The sequence below is a fragment of the Capricornis sumatraensis genome, chromosome 3 (assembly GCF_032405125.1).
Source record: "Capricornis sumatraensis isolate serow.1 chromosome 3, serow.2, whole genome shotgun sequence".
Taxonomy (NCBI): Eukaryota; Metazoa; Chordata; class Mammalia; order Artiodactyla; family Bovidae; genus Capricornis; species Capricornis sumatraensis.
Genome location: NC_091071.1, coordinates 100,397,156 through 100,416,168, shown reverse-complemented (window position 1 = coordinate 100,416,168; position 19,013 = coordinate 100,397,156). Strand labels below are relative to the sequence as shown.

At 35.6% G+C, this 19,013-nt stretch overlaps 1 protein-coding gene across 1 annotated transcript in view; it reads right to left on the bottom strand.

Annotated features, from left to right (window-relative positions):
• LRP1B (LDL receptor related protein 1B) overlaps positions 1-19,013 on the bottom strand; it is a 1,972,098-nt gene that overhangs the window by 804,619 nt on the left and 1,148,466 nt on the right. Inside the window, exon 21 of the mRNA XM_068968462.1 lies at positions 18,806-18,988. Within this exon, the coding sequence (XP_068824563.1) occupies positions 18,806-18,988 (183 nt within the window). The remainder of the gene's footprint in view (positions 1-18,805; positions 18,989-19,013) is intronic.

The following is a 19,013-nucleotide window of genomic DNA, read 5'->3' as shown; positions in this document are numbered from 1 at the left end:
CTTCTCTTCCTGCCTTCAATCTTTTCCAGAATCAGGGTCTTTTCCAAAGAGTCAGTTCTTCACATCAGGAGGCCAAAGTATTAGAATTTCAGCTTCAGCATCAGTCCTTCCAATGAATATTTAGGACTGATTTCCTTTAGGATAGACTGGTTGGATCTCCTTGCAATCCAAGGGACTCTCAAGAGTCTTATGCAACACTACAGTTCAAAAGCATCAATTCTTTGGCACTCAGCCTTCTTTATAGCTCAACTCGCACATCCATACATGACTACTGGAAAAATCATAGTTTTGACTAGATGGACCTTTGTTGGCAAAGTAATGTGTTTGCTTTTTAATATGCTGTCTAGGTTGGTCATAGCTTTTCTTCCAAGGAGCAAGCATCTTTTAATTTCATGGCTGCAATCACCATCTGCAATGATTTTGGAGCCCCCCAAAATAAAGTCTGTCAACTGTTTCCATTGTTTTCCCATCTATTTGCCATGAAGTGATGGGACTGGATGCCATAATTTTTATTTCATGCTAAATATTATTTTCCTCACGATAGAGTTTTATGTGTTAATTTTCATCAGAAACATACATACTGAGTTTTATGGATAATTTTCAATGATAATTATGAGTATATGCAGTTTTAATTTTATTTGTTGAATTTACCCACATGTGAGATACAGTTCCTATATAAATGCATAGGTAGAAAAAGGGTAGAACTTCCTCCTGAAGCAGTAATAAGCCAGTTTGAAGTCACAGTTCATAAAGTGTTGATTGCTAATTCAAGGAGCTCAATAACCTCAAAAAATGTTTGATTACAGCAAATGTTTTTGACAAAAAAAATTGACATTGAAAAAATTTGACAAAGTCTGTGTGCATGTCCCAGTTTATGAAGTAAGAGGAAGCTGAAGATGTGAGTAGAATGGGTTGAAGATAATAGATGTCAGGGATGAAAACAGTAGACAACACAAAGTTCTGTGTGAGAAATAGTATAGGCTTAACCTTAAGCTCTGATGTGTGCATGGAAAAAATAGAATGGGTGATGTCAGAGAAAGTGTAGAGGTATCAGCAGTAGCACCTAGAAAGCCATTATACACTAGAAGTGTTAAAAGGTTGTTTCTACTTTAAAACCAAATGTTTAAGAGAATGAAGATATCTCTAACAGATATAAGAGAGAAAGAATATATTGATTTGGAGAGGCAGTGGAATATTGAGCACAGCAAAGAAAAAAAAATGGATTTGAAGAGTTGGGTAAATATCTGTGGCAGAAATTTGGCAGGCATTTACCTGATGGTGATGGTTGAAACTTCAGGAACAGAAGAGTTTGCTATGGACACCTTACAGAAAGATGAGAAGGAGCAAAATAAAATAAGTAAATAAATAAAGAGAAAAATGTATGCATTATCTCAAATGAATTATGTATTCAATAGATATTTTTCTAATTATTTAATTATCATTATTTATTACCATAGTTCCCTGACCAGGAATTGAACCCATGTCCCCTGCATTGGGAGGGCAGAGTCTTAAGCACTGGACCACAGGGAAAGTGTTCTCAATGGATATTTTTGAATTAAATATAAGGGATTGGCAAAGGGAAAAAGGTCAAGGGAAGGTGAAATAAAAATAGAAATCTAAATGGTGGGTAGAGAGAGGACAATTCAACATGAGATTTCATAATGAAAAGTTTCCAGGAAAGGACATGTGTTGAAGAGAAAGGTCAAGAATTGCAGAGAAAGAAATCACTGTGCTGTATTAATAGTCAAAGGTATTGTTGATTGAGCTCATTTTAAGTTCTAGGCACTTTTTGTACATTCTAGTGTTACCATTATTATTATCATCTCTATTTTACAGATCAGAAAATTGAACTGTAGAGAGGTTTAGCGTTTATGTAAATTAACATAGTTATTGAATGGCAGAGCAGAACACAAGACTGAGAAAAAAAATGGACTGAGAAATCATTCCTGGTAACCACTGAAACAGCAATTTCCATCAAAGGCAGGCAGAGGATATTAGACAGCAAAAGGTGAAGGAATAAATGAGAGAAATACATCAAGGTACATTACACAAGATAATTTAGCAAAGGGAAGGAAGAAAACATGAAAAGCTGATAAAATCAAGTGTTTTTGAACCTATTGTGCTAGGTATATTTTCAAAGAGAAAGAAAAATTGGTGTAGAGAAAGAAATTGAAGGTATAAGCAAAAAAAAGTGACCAAGGTCCCACAGGATGTAGGTAGTTACAGGTTCAACAGCTGAAGAGTGCTTTGGGCAAAATGAAGGGTTATTTATTTCTTTAGGTACAGGACTATGGGTAGGTGGGAGTAAGTATACAGCAAAGTGTTTAAAATTGCCACCAGGAGAAATTAAAAGAATACAGGGCTTATAAGAAGCTACACATAAATATATATGACTAGTTTCAGAGCACATAGACAATGGACAGCTCACCATATTATTTCATCAGAAATAAACAGAAGTATCCATATGGTCAGTTATTGAAGGACAAAAAAAAGTGCTGTACTTACAAATTCTTCATATACCACTCATCATAAAATTATAACAAAATCAGTTTTCCATTGTAGGATAATTTTGTTTCTAATTATTCAGACTGATTTTTAACATGGATTAAATTCATCATTTTATTTTTTTTTGTTGTTGTTTACTGATACAACAATGTGAGGAAGAAAAAAAAAAATAAAAACCTAAAAATAAATGTGTTCTTTGCCATTCACACAAGCCCACAAGTGGAGCTTTATTACACTAGAGGATCAGAACAAAGGATGATGTCTACGGAGCCACTGTCAGAGTCAGTATTGTTATATTCCTTTGCTAAAGATTCCTTCATCCTTAATTCTTTTATTTTTTTCTGTTTATTTATTTTACTTTACAATATTGTATTTGTTTTGCCATACATTGACTTGAATCTGCCATGGTGTACATGTGTTCCCCATCCTGAAGCCCCTTCCCACCTCCCTCCCCATCCCTTTCCTCTGATCATCCCAGTGCACCAGCCCCAAGCACCCTGTATCATGCATTAAACCTGGACTGGTGATTCATTTCACATATGATAATTTACATGTTTCAGTGCCCTTCTCCCATGTCATCCTACCCTCTCCCTTTCCCACAGAGTTCAAAAGATTGTTTAATACATCTGTGTCTCTTTTGCTGTCTCACATACAGGGTTATCGTTACCATCTTTCTAAATTCCATATATATGCCATCCTTAATTCTTAACTCTACCCTGAGACATGACTTGAAAATGTATGTCGCTTTTTCCAAGGAATAGAGAGTGTAAGGTTATGGAGCAGCACCAACCTATCACCTCTCCTGGAAAGATAGACCGTCATGAAAGAAGACTGTACAAGTATGACACCTTCCCACTTTTTTTCTAGCCTTCCTTCCCCCCTTTCAAAAACAAATACTGACAATAGTTTCTTATGAATCCTTCTAGAAATATTATTATTACAGAAAAAATATACCATTTTTAATTTTCCTTTATTTAAACAATATGACATACTATGGCCACCATTAAGTTCATTGAATTTTTATTCAACACTTAATTATAAGAAAACATCAATGTGAGTGTATTATAGTGATTCCCATTCATTATAATTGCTGCAAGGCTTTCTACTATGTGGATACACCATAATGTTTCTCCTTAACTTTACTTATGGTCTATATAGGTTGCTTGCAACATTTAGATATTAGAAACAATGTAGTGGCAAATAGCATATGAAACAATGATCCACATCACATGCCATTAGGGAAATGCAAACTAAAACAACAACACTACTATAAACCTATTAGAGTGATGGAATTCAAAATGCTGATATACTCAAATACTGGCCAGGATATGGAGCAATAAAAATTTCTCATTCATTTCTAGTGGGGGATGTAAAATTATATAGATATTTTGGAAGGCAATATGGCAGTTTCTTAAGAAACCAAACATACTCTTACCATATGATTCAGCAGTTACACTCCTTGGTATTTACCCAAATGAGTTGAAAACTTATATCCATACAAAAACTTATATACTGATGTTTATAGCCTCTTTACTCTTAACTGTTAAAACCTGAAAGTAACCAAGTCACTTTTCAGTAGGTTGAATGAATTAAAAAGCTGTGGCACAACCTGAAAATAGGATCTATTCGGTGCCAAAAGGAAATGAACTAACAAGCCATTAAAAGACATGAAGGAAACCTAAATGAATGATACTAAGTGAAAGAAGCTTATTTAAGAAGGCTACATACTATTTGTATTTATATGACATTATGAAAAAGGCACAACTATGGAGACAGTAAGAAGATCAGATGGAAGGAAGGAGAGATGACAGACAGCACAGAGGATTTTTAGGGCAGTGAAACTATGATACTATGGTAGCTCATATCATTAAACAGTTGTCAAAATTCATAGTTTGTACAACATCAAGAGTGAACTCTAATGTAAACTATGGACTTTGAATGATAATGATCAATGCAGGAATACAGGATCACTGATTGTAACAGATATATCAAAGGAGGACTTTTTTTTTTTTTTTATGGTGAATTAGTCCTTTAAGGCCAGAGAAGGCAACGGCACCCCACTTCAGTACTCTTGCCTGGAAAATCCCATGGACGGAGGAGCCTGGTAGGCTGCAGTCCATGGGGTCACTGAGGGTCAGACACGGCTGAGCGACTTCACTTTCACTTTTCACTTTCAAGCATTGGAGAAGGAAATGGCAACCCACTCCAGTGTTCTTGCCTGGAGAATCCCAGGGATGGGGGAACGTGGTGGGCTGCCATCTATGGGGTCGCACAGAGTCAGACACGACTGAAGTTAGCAGCAGCAGCAGCAGCAGCAGTCTTTTAACGTATTGCTGGATTTGCTCATATTTTATCTAGAATAATGGTAATCATGGTCATCAGAGAGACAGTTTATAATTGTTGTGTGAAGGTACTAACTTTGGGAGTTGGAAAAATCAACATTTTATTGCTTAAGAGTTAGTACTCCTTTCCAATTCTCTGGAGGAGATGAAATGACAGTAGTAACAATGTTCCTTAAATATCTGGTATAATTTTTCATCTGGACTTGAAATTTTTGGTGGAATAGTGAAAGGAGTTATATATTGATTAAAAAAAATCTTTATAAAACATATTGCTTATATTTTCCTTTCCTGAATTGATTTTGGAAATTTATATTTTTAAAAAAGTTAAATGATTTTATTAATATAGGTTTTAAATTCATTTCTATTACTCTTCATAGATAGTTTCTTTAGTCTTATACTTTCTTTAGCATGTATGATTATTTTCCGATTCTCCTTTTTGGTACTGTGCTTTCAATGTTTTGTTGTTTTTTTTTTTTAATTAGATCAGTTAATAGATTAGCAATTTTAGCTATTCTTTCAACAACCTAATTATTGAATTTTCAAATTACTCTATTTTCTTTCTTCTAAATTTAAACATTAATTTGATTTTCTTTTTTCCTTACATTTGTTTTATTATTTGTAACTTCCTGAGTTTGAGGTTGTATTAGTAAGGCAAGGTGAAAGATTTATATGATCTGAAGAGAAACCAGAGATAGTCAGGATAAGCTATGCTGCAGTAACAGATCCTAAAATCCAGTGACCTAACTCAGTAAGGTTTTTTGTTCACATAAAATCATGGGAGGTGAATCTCCTTCCATCTTCTCCAGAGTCATAATATAAAAGGCCACTAGGGCAGAAAACAAGCAAAACTAAATAAACAAAAAGCTAACTAAAACAAACCCAAAATAGAGATGCTCACCAAGCTTAACTGCATCGTATGGAAATTATACAGTCCCGTACGCTCACGACTCATTGACTAGAACTAGTCATTTGACCCCAATAGAACTGCAAGAGTTGAGTAATGCAGTAAATCAGCAAGAGGTTGTAAAATACCATGTCTAGTACATATTGTTAAAAAACTATGTTTATTTTTTTAATTACTGAATGTAAATACAGATATCTCAAAAGTCTCAGAATAGTTTTAGTTTTTAACTATTTTAGAAATATAAATGCTACAAACAAAATAGTATCTGAAAGTTTAGGTATATTTCTTGTAATTTTGTAAATTGGGTTTTCGTTGAATATAATTTTATAAATTTTGAACATTTTAAGATATATTTTTGGCTCAGTCCCTCTAACTAAAGATGGCAAACTAGTAGTAACAAACAAAAATTTATTACTCAGGATTAATAAAATTAATATATGTTAGAATAACTAAAATTTCAATGTTTTTTTCAAATTTTACACTATTTATATTTCTGCAATTGTTAAACTTTAAAGATAGTATTACACTGAGAGTTCTGGGACACTTTGCATAAAAGTTTACAAAGTTATGATGCGCATGAAAGTTTACAAAGTTATGATGTGCATAAAAGTTTACAAAGTTATGATGTTTTCTCATAAGCAAAGTTTAATTTATATTCCATATATCCTGACAAGTATGTACTTTTATTTTGTAGAAGTTCTTAAAGTCTAGCTTTATTCCCACTAGAATTAAGATTAAAAAGTACTTTATTATTATATTTACAAGCAGAAGAGTGGTTTAATCTTCAAAATTACAGGTGTATTATATGATGATCAGATAATTTTGTCTGATTTACTTCTATTTCTTAAAATTTATTGAATTTGTTTCTGATAATAAATGCTCATTTAAAAATATTTCATAAGCCTTGTAAAATAAGATATTTTTCCTTCTAAGAATAGAGTTATATTTTTATTAATTTGATCTAAACATTAATTCTTTAAATCTTTTATATTCTGGCTTATTTTTCTTCTACTTAATTTTTCATACACTAAAATAAGTGAATACAATTTCTTTCTCTTGATATGGTTTTCACATTATGGTTTCTATAAATTTTGCTGTATAAAATTTAATAGTGTGTTTTAACATATTTAAGACTGTAAAATCTTTATTGAAAATTGTGTTTTTATCATTGTGGTTTTCTAAGTCTCACTGAGGTTTTATTCTTGTCCCTAAACTCTCACTCATTCTCTCACTAAATCCTATTTTCTTGCTGTTCTATTAATTTCCTAGTGACACTTTAGTGGAAAATGTCTTATACTTTGTGCCTCTAAATTATCTGCAATAATATTTTCTCTAGTTGTAGAATATTAGACTGTTTTATCTTAGCTTTGTATTGCTCTATTATCAGGTGGCATTTCTTAATGATTCTTACACAAATTTATTTCTGGTCGTTTCAGTACTTGATGACTTGGAGAATGTCCTAACATTCTCAATGTAATATTTTTAAGCTTTAACAATCACAGATTGGAGAAGGAAATGGCAACCCACTCCAGTGTTCTTGCCTGGAGAATCCCAGGGACGGGGGGCCTGGTGGGCTGCCGTCTATAGGGTCTCACAGAATCGGAAGTGACTGAAGCAACTCAGCAGCAGCAGCAACAATCACAGAATAATTGTAACAGGGAAAGGTAGAGACTGATACCTATTTAGGTTTGAGAAAGAGATACATCAACATGGAATTTTAAATAAACTCTAGACTGGCCACAGAGAAATTGAATTGAAAAATAATACTATATGTGGCCTAATTTTCCTTATAACCTTGCCATCAATGTATAATGTCAAAGGTTTCTTTTATTTTTCCATTCTAAAAAATTACATATTTTAGTTTCCTTTCCATGAGAGAAGGACTTGAAATCTCTTCCCTGATTTCCTGACTATAATATACAGTTGATCCTCAAGCAATGTGGGGGTTAGGGGCACAGTTTAAAATCTATATATAACTTTTGAGTGTCGCCAAAGTTAACTACTAATAGCCTACTGCTGACTAGAGCCTTTACACGTGTTTTGTATGATATATGCATTATATACTGTATTGTTACAATAAAGTAGGCTAGATAAAGAAAAACGTTATTAAGAAAATCATAAGGAAGAGAAAATATACTCACAGTAGTTTACTTTATTGTTATCATAAGACTACATTGTCTATTCACAAGATGAATTGCCTGCCAGTGCCTACATCAATATTGTCTTATAAGATACAAAATACTGTAGATTTTATACATATTACCAACACTAGACATCAAAAATGAAAAGATACTGTGAATAAGATTCATATTTCTTTAAAGGTATAATAATTCATGCACTGATAATGAAGAAGAACCATGATTGCTATGGTTGCAATATGATTGTTTCATGGTACCCTAGGTACACACTAATGGAAGAATTGTTATAATTTTTATATCATATGGTATTACAGTCATATTCTGATTATAGAACTATGAACATTGGTACATTTTTAAAAAAACACCTGTGATGACAGGCTGATACATGCTTTCTCCAGTTATGAGTGAAACAGACATATTGTATAGTAATATGACTGAAAACAATATAGAACACTAGGAAAACTAACACACCATTAATTTTATATTGCACTCACTTTATGTCTGTGTTAGGATAGGTTATCCAGGCTTCCCTGATAACTCAGTTGGTAAAGAATCTGCCTGCAATGAAAGAGACCCGGATTCGACTCCTGGGTTGGGAAGATCCACTAGAGAAGGGATAGGCTACCCACTCCAGTATTCTTAGGCTTCCCTTATGTTTCAGCTGGTAAAGAATCTGCCTGCAATGTGGGAGACCTGGGTTTGATACCACGGTTGGGAAGATTCCTTGAAGAAGGGAAAGGCTACCCACTCCGGTATTCTGGACTGGACAGTTCCATGGACTGTATAGTCCATGGGATCACAAAGAGTCAGACATGACTGAGCAACTTTCACCTCACTTAGGATAGGCTAACCACTTCAGTATAAGCCTTGCACATGATGTTTTACATGATGAAAACTTAGGTGATGGCAATGATAATGATACAAACTTCCCATTCAGTTCATGTTGAACAGTTATTAGATTTTATTTTTTTACATAAAGACACATATACATAACAGGTAAGTTCATTAAAAGTAGGGCACGATGATTATTTACTATTTATTAGGTGGAAATTACTTTACTAGCATGTGAGATGAGTTCAATTGTGCAGTAGTTTGAGCATTCTTTGGTATGGCCTTTCTTAAGGACTGGAATGAAAAATGACCTCTTCCAGTCCAGTGGCCACTGCTGAGTTTTCCACATTTGCTGGCATATAGAGTGCAGCACTTTCACAGCATCAACTTTCAGGATTTCAAATAGCTCAACTGGAATTCCATCACCTCCACTAGCTTTGTTCATAGTGATGCTTCCTAAGGCCCACTTGACTTCACATTCCAGGATGTCAAGTTCTATGTGAGTGATCACACCATCAGGATTATGTGGGTTGTGAAGATCTTCTTTGTAGAGTTCTTTGTATTCTTGACACCTCCTTTAATGACTTTTGCTTCTGTTAGCTCCATGCAATTTCTGTCATTTATTGAGCCCATCTTTGCATGCAATGTTTCTTTGGTATCTTTAAATTTCTTGAAGAGATCTCTGGCCTTTCCCATTCTATCATTTTCCTCTATTTCTTTGCACTGATCACTGAGGAAGGCTTTCTTATCTCTCCTTGCTATTCTTTGGAACTCTGCATTCAAATGGGTATATCTTTCCTTTTCTCCTTTGCTTTTGGCTTCTCTTCTTTTCACAGCTATTTATAAGGCCTCCCCAGACAGCCATTTTGCTCTTTTGCATTTCTTTTTCTTGGGGATGGTCTTGATCCCTGTCTCCTGTACAATGTCATGAACCTCTGTACATAGTTCATCAGGCACCCTATCAGATCTAGTCCCATAAATCTATTTCTCACTTCCACTGTATAATCAATTGTTAGGGATTTGATTTAGGTCATACCTGAATGGTCTAGTGGTTTTCCCTACTTTCTTCAATTTAAGTCTGAATTTGACAATAAGGAGTTCATGATCTGAGCCACAATAAGCTCCAGGTCTTGTTTTTGCTGACTGCAGACAGCTTCTCCATCTTTGACTGCAAAGAATATAATCCATCTGATTTTGGTGTTGACCATCTGGTGATGTCTATTTGTAGAGTCTTCTCTTGTTTTATCAGAATAAGGTTTTTGTTATGACCAGTGTATTCTCTTGGCACAACTCTATTAGCCTTTGCCTTGCTTCATTCTGTACTCCAAGGCCAAATTTGCCTGTTACTATAAGTGTTTCTTGACTTCCTACTTTTGCATTCCAGTCCCCTATAATAAAAAGGACATCTTTTTTGTGTGTTAATTCTAGAAGGTCTTGTAGGTCTTCATAGAACTGTTCAACTTCAGCTTCTTCAGCATTACTGGTTGGGGCATAGTCTTGGATTACCATGATATTGAATGGTTTGCCTTGGAAACAAACAGAGATCATTCTGTCATTTTTGAGATTGTATCCAAGTATTGTATTTCAGATGTTTTTGTTGACTATGATGGCTACTCCATTTCTTCTAAGGGATTCTTGCCCACAGTAGGAGATATAATGGTCATCTGAGTTAAAATCACCCATTCCAGTCCATTTTAGTTTGCTGATTCCTAAAATGTTGATGTTCACTCTTGCCATTTCCTATTTGATCACTTTCAATTTGCCTTGATTCATGGACCTAACATTCCAGGTTCCTATGCAATATTGCTCTTTACAGCATCGGAACTTGCTTCTATCATTAATTATATTCACAACTGGGTGTTGTTTTTGCTTTGGCTCCATCTCTTCATTCTTTCTGGAGTTATTTCTCCACTGGTCTCCAATAGCATATTGAATGTTCAATATGGTTCAATATGGATGTTCAAGCTGGTTTTAGAAAAGGCAGAAGAACCAGAGATCAAATTACCAACATTTGCTGGATCACTGATAAAGCAAGTGAGTTCCAAAAAAAAATATATATATTTCTGCTTTATTGACTATGCCAAAGCCTTTGACTGTGTGGACCACAATAAACTGTGGAACATTCTGAAAGAGATGTAATACCAGACCACCTGACCTGCCTCTTAAGAAATCTATATGCAAGTCAGGAAGCAGCAGTTAGAACTGAACATGGAACAACAGACTGGTTCCAAACAGGAAAAAGAGTATGTCAAGGCTGTATATTGTCACCCTGCTTATTTAACTTATATGCAGAGTACATCATGAGAAATGCTGGGCTGGAAGAAGCACAGCTGGAATCAAGATTGCTGGGGAAAATATCAATAACCTCAGATATGCAGATGACACTACCTTTATGGTAGAAAGTGAAGAAGAACTAAGGAGCCTCTTGATGAAAGTGAAAGAGGAGAGTGAAAAGTTGGCTTAAAGCTCAACATTCAGAAAACGAAGATCATGGCATCTGGTTCCATCACTTCATGGCAACTAGATAGAGAAACAGTGGAAACTGAGACAGACTTAATTTGGGGGGGCTCCAAAATCAGTGCAGATGGTGACTGCAGCCATGAAATAAAAATACACTTACTCCTTGGAAGAAAAGTTATAGCCAACCTAGACAGCCTCTTAAAAAGCAGAGACAATGCTTTGCAAACAAAGGTCTATCTCATCAAGTCTATGGTTTTTCCAGTAGTATAGTAGTCCAGTATGGATGTGAGAGTTGAACTATATAGGAAGCTGAGTGCCAAAGAATTGATGCTTTGAACCATGATGTCGGAGAAGACCCTTGAGAATCTTTTGGACTGCAAGGAGATCCAACCAGCCCATCCTAAAGGAAATCAGTCCTGAACATTCACTGGAAGGACTGACGTTGAAGTGAAACCTCAGTACTTTGGCCACCTGATACGAAGATCTGTCTCATTGGAAAAGTCCCTAATACTGAGAAAGATTGAAGGCAGATGGGGAAGGGGATGACAGAGGATGAGATGGTTGAATGGCATCACTGACTCAATAGACACGAGTTTGAATAAACTCTGGGTGTTGGTAATGGACAGGGAGGCCTGGTGTGCTGCAGTCCATGGTGTTACAAAGAGTCAGGCACAACTGAATGACTGAACTGAACTCAGGTGGAAATAGACCATCACTAAAGTCTTCATCTTTGTCATCTTCATGTTGAGAAGACTAAGGATGAGGAGGAAAAGAAGGGGTTGGTCTTGCTGTCTCCGATGTAGCAGAATTAGAGGAGGTGGAAGGGGAGGCAAGTGAGTCAGGCACAGTTGGTATAACTTTATGGAAATACCCTGTCATTTCTCTCTGACTTTTATGGTCTTTCATTTCTCTAAAAATGTTCTGTATGGTACCAATTCTTCTACCATTTGTTTAGTTTTAGTGCCTGTATCGTAGAAGAGTTCATGCCATAAAAGAAATCAAAAGCACCTTTAATAATTATAACCCTTGTGTCAAACTGTCTAACGTTATTTTGTTTCCGGTCATTTCTTCTAAATCCTCTTCCTGACCTTTAGGAACTAGTTCAGAAGCATTCATCTCCACCAAGTAGTACTTTGTTAATTCCTCTGGTGTGATGTCTGCTAATTCTTGAATTTCTCCAAGATCTATATCTTAAAAGCCTTCACTTTCCCACATCCCACTTTTTCTGCCATATCTGCAGTTTCTTTCTTAATTTCCTGTTCTGTTATAAATCCTGTAAAGACATGTACAACATCTGGACACAGTTTCTTCCACAAGAATTTATTGTTTCAGGTTTGATGGCTTTCACAGTTTTTTTTCTATAATAATAATACCTTCAATAGTAATCCTTCTAGAGTTTAATGATGTTTCTCTATTGAGGTGTTCTTCCATACCACTGACAACTATTCTCATAGATTACCACACACAAGGAGCCTTGAAGGTTCTTATGACTCCTTGATCTAGATGCTCAATTACAGACATAATGTTTGGGGAAAAACACACACAGACACACACAGACACACACTTTGAAACATTCAGTGCGGAACTCTCGGGGTTTTGGGTGGCCAAGGGACGTTGTCCAACATCACATGAACTTAAAAAGTCAGTCCCTTACTGGCAAGGAACTTCCTCATGTCAAGAACAAAGCATTGATGAAATCAGTTCAGCAGAAGAGATCTCATTGTCTAAGCTTTCTTGTATAACCAGAAGATTGACAAAATTGAATCTTTCTCGTCAAGGTTCAGAGGTTAGCAGCTTTATAGACAAGGGCATTCCTGATCATAAGTCCAACTGTATTTGTGCAAACCAGAAAAGTTAGCCTATCCTTTCCTGATTTAAATCCTGGTACTTCTCTTGCTTACTAATAAATGTCCAATGCAGCATTTTTTTTTTTTTTTTTTTTCCCTAGAGTAGGGCATTTTGTCTACACTAAAAACCTGTTCAGGCAGTTGTCCTTTCTTCACAGTGATTTCCTTAATGCCATCTGGAACTCATCTGCTGCTTCTTGGTGGGCAGAACCTGCATGCTTCTCCTGTTATCTTGACATTTTTTAAGCCAAACCTTTTTCTAAAATTATCAAACAATAATTTGCTTGCAGAAAATTCTCCAGCCTTAGATCTTCCACTTTCCTTTTGCTTTATGCTGTCATATAATGATTTTGCTTTCTTTTGAATCATGTTGGAATCTTTAGGTATGACTTTCTCATAGCAATGCTGCAGTCACATGAAAGCTGCATTTTCAGTACAAGATAAAAAGATAATTTTAAAAAAGTGCAAGGTTTTCACACCTGCTGGCATAGCTGTAGTAATGGCTTCACAAATTTCCTTTTCCTTCTTCCTTCTTCTTTTTTTTTTTTTTTTTAACAGTTGTCTTTATGGTAGATTCATTACCTTAAAATGTTGGGAAACTGCAGCTGCAGACTTTAATCTCCAGTACATATCAAGCAACTCAACTTCTTGTAACGCCACAACTTTTCTTTTGCTTCTTCAGAGCACTTCCAGCATCACCAGTGGCACTTTGTATAGGTTCCTTGTTGCTATTCAAGGTTTATGGCACTGAACTAAACACAGTGAAAAATATGCAAGAACTGCAAGAGATCACTTTTTCTTCCAATGTAATTTATTGGAGAGACAAGCTGGTGACGAGGAGATGACTAGTGTCACATGGTGTTTGAAGCTGATACTAGCAACACTTGAACTCACTGAAATAGTATGACATACCTATGACATTATTATGGTATGTACTGCAGTTATTTTTTACAGTAATGATTTAATTCTGCATCTTTATGTTTGCTAATACTTCTGTTGACTTCAAATAGCACCATGTCTGGTCTGTTAAGTGTTTGTGTAAGTTTTGATAAATTTTAACTTTTTATAATAGATTTGTGTAGATTTTATGGTAGTAATTATAAAATAGGCTAGTACCTACATATATTTTATGCATTCATAATATATTTGTCTCAGTTTTTTCGATATTTCTAGGCTATGTGGTTTCCCTATGAGTTTTTTCCAAAATGTCGCAAATCTCCAAAAAAAGTTTCCAATACATTTATTTTTTTTTTTTAATTGCCTATAAAGGGATGTAGTTCAAACCTCTCTTGTTCAAGGGTGAACTCTTACTGCAAGCTGTTGGTCTGAAATTTGAGAGACCAAATGTGGGTGAGTTCTCAGTCAAAGGTAGATCCTTTGAGATTAGAAACTCTGGAATGAAAGCAGTTGTATTGTATTTTAATGTAATTTAGCTCTCATTCTCTTCTTTATTGAAATAAAGAAACATTAATATGCCTACATTTTTATACTAGTAGGTAGCAATTTATATATAAATGAAGAGCCATCGTAACTGCCAAATATAAATTAATTGTCTTGAAAACTTTAAATGCTCAAACTAACATTTAGAAGTTTTTTTAAAAAATAAACATGAACTCTAAACTCAGCATCTTGAGTAAATGTTTTTTATTTAGTTCATAAAGTTGAGAATTTAACTAAATTTTAAAATATCAAAAAAGATTATAGATGTGTACATATTCTTAATCCAATGCTTATATTCACCTATATTTTTGGTTTATTTTAATATCTGCCATATTCAAAAGTATTCATAATATATTTGCCAATTATTATGCCTCAAGTAGTTTGACAAATTTCACTTTACTAAATTTAAGTCAGAGATCAAATTAGGAGCAGATCAATGGTTTAATTACTATCTTTCACATTTCTCCTTCCTTCCTTCCTTCTTCATTCATTTATTGTGAGAACACTTAAGCTCCACTCCCTTAGTAAGTTTCAGTTATACAATTCAGTGTTAACAACTACTGTCACCATGTTATACCATATCTCCCATATAAACTTTTGAGAAAGGAGAACTGACACAAAACCCTTTTTCAGAAAAGTTTTAGGGCTATGAGGATGATAAAAAGTCAATATCAAGATGAATCTACACATGTTTTAATGTTATTTACAAAAAACATATTTCAATGTTATTTATTAAAAATACTGAAATAAAGTTGCTTTATGATGCTGTGTTATTTTCTACTGTACAGCAAAGTGAATCAGTTATACATATGAATGGTAGTTCAGATAGTAAACAATCAGCCTATAAATGCAGGAGATGCAGGTCTGATACCTGGGTTGGGAAGGTGTCCTGGAGGAGGAAATGGTAACCCACTCCAGAATTCTTGCCTGTAAAATCCCATGGACAGAGGAGCCTGGCAGGCTACAGTCTATAAGGCCACAAATAGTCAGATATAACTTAGCGACTGAGCGTGCACACATGCCTAGAGTACTGGAAATAAAAACTAAACAAATGGGACCTAATTAATCTTTAAAAATTTTGAATAGCAAAGAAAATCAGGAATGAAACAAAAAGACAACCTGATAATTGGGAAAAAAAATGCAGATGAAGCAAACAACCCAACAGTAAAAACAAGCGACCCATTGAAAAGCTGAGTGGAAGACCTAGACGTTTCTCCAAAGACATACAGATGGCCAGCAAACACATGAGAAGCTCCTCAGAATCACTAAGGATTAGATAAATGCAAATCAAAACAGCAGTGAGGTATTGGTCACCTCAAGCCAGTCAGAATAGATGTTATCAACAAAGTTACAAACAATAAATGCTGGAGAGGGTGCAGAGAAAAGGAAACCTTCCTACACTGTAGGTGTGAACATAACTTGGCACAGCCACTATGGAGAACAATTTGGAAGTTCCTTAAAAATACGAAAAAGAGAGCTACCAGATGATCCAGCAATCCCACTCCCAGCATATATCTAGAGAAAAGCATAGTTTAGCAACACAGATCCACTCCAACGTTCACTGCAACACTATTTACAACAGCCAGGACATGGAAGCAACTTAAATGTCCATCCACAGAGGAAGGGATAAAGAAGATGTGATACGCAAATGTTATTAACTAGCTTTTATCTTCCATTAATTTTCCTATATATTTACCTTTCCACAATTTGCCATACCTATAAACTCAAATTACTTTTCCTTTGTCTTCTCCTCCCTCTGTGGACAGAGGAAAAGATTGTTTCCTCCCTACATTAGCCATCCTCATCATAACACAGATTTATTCTTAAGCTGAATCATATTCAGAAAAAGCTATTTCATAAGAGCTCATTGCAAAATATCAAAATGCATATAAGATAAATCACAATCAATTGGAATTTCCTATTAAATTTACTTAATGTTGTTCTTTATTACATTTTCTCTCCATATTTTTGGTCATAGTTCAAACCAGCTATTACTAACATACACCTTTTTGAAATTACTTTATTATGAAGGCATTTATAATTTATTTCTTTATTATGAAGGCATTCCTTATGAGGAAATTTCAGGCTGCTTTTATGTTTTTTCACTCCTAAATCTTGATAGTGTATTCAGCTAGTTTTAGTTCAGGATTTTCCAAGTAAATTTATATTATGCTTTCCTATAGTCTTGACAGTTTCTTAGTCATATACCTGATAAAGACTGTTATCTGATATATTTCAGCATTAACTCAATCAAGCAAATGACAGAAGCAACATGAGAAAGTATACCCACTAAAAACACTTAGAATAATATTAACCTGAGTCAAATAATTGGCTCTTTGGCATCAGAATTAGCCTGTTAAGTTAAAACTTGCTTATTAAGTTAACTGATCATTCACTCATTTCCTTTCAGTTCAGTTGTTCAGTCATGTCTGACTCTTTGAGACCCCCATTGACTGCAGCATGCCAGGCCTCCCTGTCCATCACCAACTCCCAAGAGCTTACTCAAACTCATGTCCATCGAGTCAGTGATACCATCCAACCATCTCATCTTCTGTCATCCCCTTCTCCTCCCATCTCCAATCTTTCCCAGCATCAGGGTTTTTTCCAATGAGTCAGTTCTTCACATCAGGTGGCCAAAGTATTGGAGTTTCAGCTTCAGCATCAGTCCTTCCAATGAATATTCAGGACTGATTTCCTTTAGGATGGACTGGTTGGATCTCCTTGCAGCCCAAGGTACTCTTAAAAGTCTTCTGCAACACCACAGTTTAAAAGCATCAATTCTTCGATGCTCAGAAAATTCAGACTTAAATTGAAGAAAGTAGGGAAAACCACTTGGAGAAGGCAATGGCACCCCACTCCAGTACTCTTGCCTGGAAAATCCCATGGATGGAGGAGCCTGGTAGGCTGCAGTCCATGGGGTCATGAAGAGTTGGACACGACTGAGCAACTTCACTTTCACTTTTCACTTTCATGCATTGGAGAAGGAAATGGCAACCCACTCCAGTGTTCTTGCCTGGAGAATCCCAGGGATGGGGGAGCCTGGTGGGCTGCCATCTATGGGGTCACACAGAGTCAGACATGACTGAAGCAACTTAACAGCAACAACAGGGAAAACCACTAGACCTTTCAGGTATGACCTAAATCAAATCCCTTACAATTATACAGTGGAAGTGACAAATAGATTCAAGGGATTAGATCTGATAGACAGAATACCTGAAGAACTACAGATGGAGGTTGTGACATTGTACAAGAGGCAGTGATCAAAACCATCCTCAAGAAAAAGAAATGCATTTTGGTTGCCGGAGGAAGCCTTACAAATAACTGAGAAAAGAAGAGAAGCTAAAGGCAAGGAGAAAAGGAAAGATATACCCATTTGAATGCAGAGTTCACTCATTTAATGTTATTCACTAATTTTTAGTTAATATAAAATGTTCCAAAAGTATAATTTCTAAACTCAAAAGCACATTCCATTAGCCATGAGCCCCAAACTAAGAATCTTTGTATAAAAATTGAGAGGAGTCACCTGACTCTTAAAAACATAACACACAGAGCTCAGCCTGGTTTACTGTAAGGAGTCATCACTTTCTTCTTAACAGAGGTTAGCAACAGCACCATAAAATTTAGAAAACTAGTTGAAAATAAATGCATATTACTCTGCCTTTTTTTAAAGTCATCTTCTTTCAATTTCATGGTGAAGTTTCATCTATGAAAAGAAGAATGATGCCCATGGGTTCTGACACATATCTCTTTCTGGACTGTGAAATTCCAGAATCTGAATTCAGATTAGTGTTAGTTGTGTCAGACTCTTTGTGACCCCATGGATTGTAACCCACCAGGCTCTTCTGTCATGGAATTCTCCAGGCAAGAATACTGGAGTGGGTTTCCATTCCCTTCTCCAGGGGATCCTCCTAACCCAGGGATCGAACCCATCTCCTACATTTCAGGCAGATTGTTTACTGTCTGAGCCACCAGGGAAGCCCAGACTGCCTGGTTTCAAATCCCAATTCTTCCATGCTGGCTCTGTGAGCCAGACAGTTAAAACTTCTTTTGACTTTTTGACTTGAGCAAGTTAAAAACTTCTCTGGGGCTCAGTTTTCTCACTGTGATTTAGAATGTTGAAATGAGTTCACACAGAGAACATTCTTAGAACTGTGCCAAGTCCACAGACAATTCTCAGTGAATGTTAGCTATTATTACTGTCATGTATAGAATGCCAGCAAATGTAGTAGAAACAAGGGTACTTTTATAAAGGTAAGGTACGGATTGAGAAGGGGCCAAAAGAAACCTGCATTAAGGAAGCAAGCCCAAGGTGTAAGTAGAACCCAGTGTTCTGCTTACCTGTACTCCGACAGGAAAACTTGGTTTTGTGGTCACACAATCGTAAGGTACCATTGCAGCCTTTTTCATCACTACCATCTTCACAGTCTTTTTCCCCATCACAGTGCCACACATCAGGGATGCAATTTCCATCAGGATGACACTGAAATTCATTTGCATTACAACCAGCAGGAGAATGAATCTCTTAAATATTGAAATGAGGGAGAGA